Below are 6,000 nucleotides of genomic sequence, written 5' to 3'. Positions count from 1 at the left end.
CTTCCTTCACTACAATTAGATTCTCCTCTTGGCTTCCTCTGCCCTAAATGAGGGTAGAATGAAGCCCGGCATGTGCACATACGCAGCCTTTCTTTGTCATTCCCCGTGGCTTCTCCTTGAGCTGTACTCTTTTTCTTAAAACTAAGTGTGCTGGGGCTGAAGGGAAGCAGTGAATGGGTGCTGTCAGTAGAACCCAGCTCTCAGACTGGCTAATTTGGCAGGTGGCCTTTGAGTAGATCTCGAGTGTTTTACAAAGCTGGGTGAAAAGCACTGCTGCTATTTCAAAACGGGGACAACAAAAGCTCTGGGCTGGTTCTGCCTGTGACTGCAGAGCCTGGGGGATAGAGGATGCAGTAAGAGAACTTTGTGCTCTCACTTTCCAAAAGCATGCCGAGAATCATAGAAGATTGTGTCCTCCTTCTACAGAAATTTATTGCTTGAGGTGGAATTAGTCAGAAGCATTATTGCTTTCAGTAAAAGACTGCAGGGCCGGGGGTAGCCAAAAGAATATGAAAAAAAAAAAAAAAAAAAAAAAAAAAAAAAAGGAAGAGGTGTATTTTAAGGCCACATGTATTTTAAGGTCACGAAACTTTGCGATGCTTCCGAAGTACTGACCGTGCAGAGGAAAGTCATCAGGAAACTCCCAATCCTGCCACCACACCAGCGACTCCCTTTTCCCCTCGGGGAGTCCTAGAGCCGCGACGCGAGCCGGGCAGGGAAGTGCGCACTGCCGAGCGCCGGCAGGGTGCGGACACGGCACCGGGCGAGGAAACCCCCCCGGCCCCCGCCCCCGCGGCCGGGCCGAGCCGCTGCCGGCGCCGCGGGGCTCTCGGGGGGCGAAGTTCCCGTGGCGGCGGCTGAGCCGCCCCGTGTCACTTCCTGCGGGCGGGCGCGGGGCCGCGGGCGCGGGGCGGGGCGGCGGCGGCGCCCGGCGGGGCTCGGCGGGCCGGGGCCGGGGCCGCGGGCGCTGCGCTGCGCCGCCAGCCGCGGCCGAGGATGCGGCGGAGCCGGGCTCCGCGCCTGGCGCTGGCCGCCGGCCTCGGCTCGCTCCTGCTCGTCCTCTTCTACTTCCAGAGCAGCCTCAGCCCAGGTGGGTCCGCGGGCGCCGCGCTCCAGGAGGGTCCCCCGGCGGTGGTGGTGGCGGGCGGGCGGAGAGGGGAGCGGGGCACGGCGGGCAGCCCTTCCCTGCTCCTGGAGCCCCTCGGGTGTCGGCCGGTCCCCGGCGAGCTGAAGTTGTGCCCGCCGGGGAAGTCGCCGGCGTTGCCCATCGCTCGGCTGAGCCCATCCAACTTCGGCGCGGTGCGAGCGGCGCTCCCGTCCCGTCCCGGCGCTCCGCAGTGACTGACAGCCGTGTCCCCTTGCCAAAGGCACCTTCTCTCGGGGCGCTGTCCTGTTCGCTGTCCCTGCGGGGCACGAAGCCGTGGTGAGCTCTGTGCGCAGCCCTCCCGAGGCTAAGCGGGGTCGGGACGGGAGAGGGGAGCTGCTGTCCCGCAAGTGCCCATTCATAGCCCCGGTCACTAAAGTTCCTGGGAGACTTTGGATGGCTCAAGGGACTTCTCGTGTGTGTGCTCTTAGAAATTTCTCGCAAGTTGGGAAACAATTCTGAACTAAAATCTGAACCATTTTGTACTTGGGGGATAATTTATTTCCCTGCTTTTTCTGCTCCTTTGGGAAAATTAGTTCCTCTTTCCTACGAGACGTTTTTGGGTAATTGCTGCCGTTTTAACAATGTACTAATGTTTTCTGAGTACAGCAGCAATCCATCAATGGGGCCTTTAGAGTTACATCTTAAAATTCAGAAGACTGACTTGACTGAAACGTTAATGGAATTTTATCAGTGTAGACTAAATGAAATGTGATTTTCCTTTTATAGGGGCTGCTCCATCACTTTAATGTGTTTTTTTCCTAAAAATACAAAAGGCATAACTTGTTGGCTGAGTAAGATTGAAAAGGAGTTGGGTGTCGAGCAAGCATTTGTTATTTCTAGATGAGCATGTGAAGCTTGTCAGATGAATTCAGAAATCCCAGAAGACCATAATCAGTATTGTATTCCTTAGTAGCTTTTTCTTTTCTTAAGGAAATTATTTATGCATCATATTTTAGTGTTGGGGCTGCTCAGTAATAAGTGCAGCATTGAATCAGCTTTAATCTCCAGGGGTGCTAATGAAGAGATGATTGTGTTTTACACTGGATATGCTTTCTAGCATCTGACTGGAAAACATATCTTTTTTCAGGGCTCTGGTTTTCAAAATAGAGATTCCGCTGGTCTGAGTCAGCAGAACTTTCTGTGCTTAGTTGCCTTTAATTCCTCACCTGATCTCAACCCAGTTTCACACAGAGTTCCCATGAGGTCAGAGCAAACCAGGTGATGGTAATGGTAGTGGTGTCTCACGAGGCACTGGAGGGAATTTGGGTCTGGAATGCTAATGCAATGCCCTGCAAATCTATTCTTTCACGTGGGGCAAGTGTGGTTTTCGAAAGTTCCTGTAGATGCTGATAGTTGTGAGGTAGGGATCTCCAACTCCTGGAACCAAGTAATGTTTGTCACTCAGTGGGGGCCCTTTTGTGAGGATGTGGATGCCCTCTGCAGATTTGCCCCTTTAGGTTCAATAAAGAGGTGAGTTAAAGCAGCATTCATGTTCTCTAACACCAGTTTATTTTCTAGCCACACTGTTGTCTCCCTGGGTCCAGCCTTCATTTCTGTGCCATTTCTTTCCCTTATTATTTTTCAGTTTACAGTTTTTCCTTTCCTCTTCAGATCAGGGAGAAACACTAGCAGAGGAAAGGCCATTACCATATACAAAAAAGAAGCAAGCTACAGATTACTGCATTTTTTATCCCAAAGGAAAACAAACTGAGGCCAGTTGCTTGAATTTTAGAAGTTATAAGTTACAATAATAAGTAAACAATTTGCAAATGAAAATGTCATCTTTAAAGTGATATCTGCCTGGGGGTTATTTGGAGTTCTGGTTGTCTGGTGTCATTTGGTTTTTATATAATAATGAAGAAAAATGCTAGGAAAAAAAAAAGGAAGCTATGCTATGAGTTTCCCCCAGGAGCAGTCAGATTCTTTCTCCATCATTAGAAGGATTGAGCAGGTTGCCTTCCCTGGGCCACCCACAGTCCATTACATGGAATATGCTGAATTAATCCTTGCTAATGGCACATAGAGACCAAACCTTCCTGTGACCAGGACAAGGAATGGGGAGAATGATGATACAACCAGAAACCTTTAAGCTTGAGAGTGCTGAGGTCTCACTCAGCTCAGGGAGCAGGAATTATCCCCTCTGGCTGCATTGCCCACTTACAGCTCCACCCGGACAGTTGTGCATGGAGTGGTTTGTGCTGAGCTCCATGGCTGGCCTGGAATAAGGCTTTCTTGTTCTGCCTCAGGAACACCCACACACCAGCCTGTGCTGAAATAACTGCTCCTAAATGCCGCTGAGTTGGTTATTTTGGTGGTGGGCTGAATTAGTCTGTACTGCAGGCAGTGGCAGAATTCCCTGCTGAACCTCCTGGAGGCAGGAATGGGCTCAGTGTGTTTGCCAGAGGGGTGGGACAGGTCTTGGTGCTCCAGAGGGAGGTGGGCTGGTGTGCCTGAGTGTGCCCTGACTTTGTGGCCCTTGTGGGTTATTTTGCCTTTCATTCCTGCTGGCTGTACTTGTGAGCAGACACGGGGTCTGTAGCCCCTCATTCCTCTGGCCCTGGGCTGGAGCTGTGCCATGGACTGTCCCCTGCTTGCTTCAGGTCGGTGGTGACCTGTCTGTCCTGTTGGCCACCAGCTGTGGCTCCAGGCTCACAGGTACATGGCCAAGGGCAGGACATCAGCATTGCAGGAAGGTGTTGAGGTGGTGCTGAGCACATTGGCCCTGGACCTTCCACATCATGCCACAGTGGGTAGTTCTGGGGTTTACCTGGAGCTGTCACCTTTCAGCACCTCCTGCACCTGGGCTGATGGCATGGGCAAGAGTGTGCTCAGCTCCTGGCAACCCTCAGGCCATCTCAGCTGGGCTCAGGGGGGGATGAGGGGCACCAGGAGTCCTTGGCTGTACTGGTGTCACCCCACAGCCATCCAGGAGATCCTGTCTGACCTTGGCATGGCTGTTATCCCTTGTCTGAGCTGATGTTCCTCTGCTGTTAATGGCAGGAGCAGAGCACCGTGAGCTGTGCTGACTTGTGCCTGCTGTACATTTTCTGCATGGAGGTGAGGATGCACAGCAGGGCTCCCAGACTGGTATTTCATCTCACTCTGCTGGCAGCACATCTAGGCTGGCACAGCAGGAGATACTGGAGGCTGCCATTCCTTGTCTGCATCAGAGCTTTGGTCACTGCTGTTCTCAGGGGGACCACACTGATTTTAGCAGCAGTGGGGGAGGTGGGATTACTTTGGTAGTACAGATGAGGGATAGAGGGAAGGGGGAACATGTGAGGGTGGTAGAGGGAGGTGAGTGGCAGGTCTTAAGGCCTTGTGTTCATCTGGTCTGAGGTTTCTGCAGGGCAGTACTGTGGGGCCACCCCAAAGGTATGTCTTTGGGGCAACTGTGAGTAGGTAGACTGTACTGACATCTGGAGAGCTGGCAGATTTTCTCCAATAAGAATGAAGGAAAAGCTCTCAATCTCAAAGGGCTCCTTTATTTCTGCTATGGTTCTGTCCATTTGCAGCATCCAGCTGTTGTTTCTTAGGTCCTTTTAGCAACACTTGCTCTGTGCTGGCTTCTGCACTCCCCATGTTGTTTCACAACCTGCTGTCAGCATGAGCTGTTGGACCTCATGGGGCCTTGCAGGTGAGATGTACTCAGCCTTTGGTCTGACTCTTTCACAACGAGAGATACCAGAAGTGCCAGGGTTGTGATCCTATCCCAGAAAGCTTTCCAAGTGAGAAAGTAGTGAGAGCCCTCTCTCCATTCTTATCTGCTCCTGTATCAACCAGCTGGATCTCCTTGAGCTCTGATAGAGCAAAGCCTTCTCCAACCCCTTCACCAGCCTGAGAGAGAAGGGTTGGGGTGTTGCAAGAGGATGAGCAGCGATGCCAGAAGCCACCTCAACACATGTAACAGATATCACAGGTAGGAAACTGCCTCACCATCTTTGTTAGCCCTCTGATGTGCCAAGGTGGTTATGGAACACACCACTGGCACCACTCTCTGCCAGTTCTCAAGTGGTTTCAATTGCCCAGCTCAACACCCCTCAGGACAAGCAGATCTTTGAAAAACTCTTGCTTCTCATTGTTCCAAATTTATTGATCTCAGTCAGCTCCATCTCTATATGCCTAAAGATTGGTCCCTTCAGAGGGATACAAATTATTACAGAAATTGTAGAGTTGATAAGTGATTTGACCCGCAGAGCTCTGGTCCCTGAACCTACAAATGCACCTAGACCTGGTATGAATGGTGATGAATACACACTTAAATATTAGCAGACCTTTTAAAACCAGGGATTTTTTTTTTCAGAACAGGAAAGAGCCTATTTTAGCCCTCAGTTCCTCCCCATTGTTTAAAGGTATTTGGAGGCCGAAATTCAGCCGCTGCCTTGGGACGTGTGCGGGGTTTGGCCAGAGAATGCTCTGAGCCTGGGTCGTGCCTGCAGCTGGCTGACACATGTCCTCAGCCTTCCAGATAACCAGGGAGGTGCTGCTTTTACCCTGGCTAAGGCTGCAGCACAGGCAGGCATGACAAATCTAGCCACCCTCAGATGGTGTTGATTCTTCTCTTCTCTTCTCTTCTCTTCTGTCTTTCTCTTCTCTTCTCTTCTCTTCTCTTCTCTTCTCTTCTCTTCTCTGTATCTTTCTCTTTCTCTTTCTCGTTCTCTTGCTCTTTCTCTTTCTCTTTCTCTTTCTCTTTCTCTTTCTCTTTCTCTTCTCTTTCTCTTTCTCTTTCTCTTTCTCTTTCTCTTTCTCTTTCTCTTTCTCTTTCTCTTTCTCTTTCTTAATTTCATTTCATTTCATTTCAATTTTGTTTCTTCATGGGGCAATTGTCCCCAGCTCATTTTCCCAGTCATAGT

General features: G+C 50.8%; 1 protein-coding gene across 1 annotated transcript in view; it reads left to right on the top strand.

Moving 5' to 3' along the window:
* Nucleotides 1–991: 991 nt before the first annotated feature.
* The window catches only part of CHST13 (carbohydrate sulfotransferase 13), a 28,224-nt gene continuing 23,215 nt past the window's right edge, over nucleotides 992–6,000 (top strand). Inside the window, exon 1 of the mRNA XM_030227968.2 lies at nucleotides 992–1,090. Within this exon, the coding sequence (XP_030083828.1) occupies nucleotides 997–1,090 (94 nt within the window). The 5' untranslated portion in view covers nucleotides 992–996. The remainder of the gene's footprint in view (nucleotides 1,091–6,000) is intronic.

This window comes from Serinus canaria, chromosome 12, assembly GCF_022539315.1.
Source record: "Serinus canaria isolate serCan28SL12 chromosome 12, serCan2020, whole genome shotgun sequence".
Taxonomy (NCBI): domain Eukaryota; kingdom Metazoa; phylum Chordata; class Aves; order Passeriformes; family Fringillidae; genus Serinus; species Serinus canaria.
The sequence above is the reverse complement of the archived record's forward strand: the minus strand, read 5'-3'. Positions and strand labels throughout refer to the sequence as shown.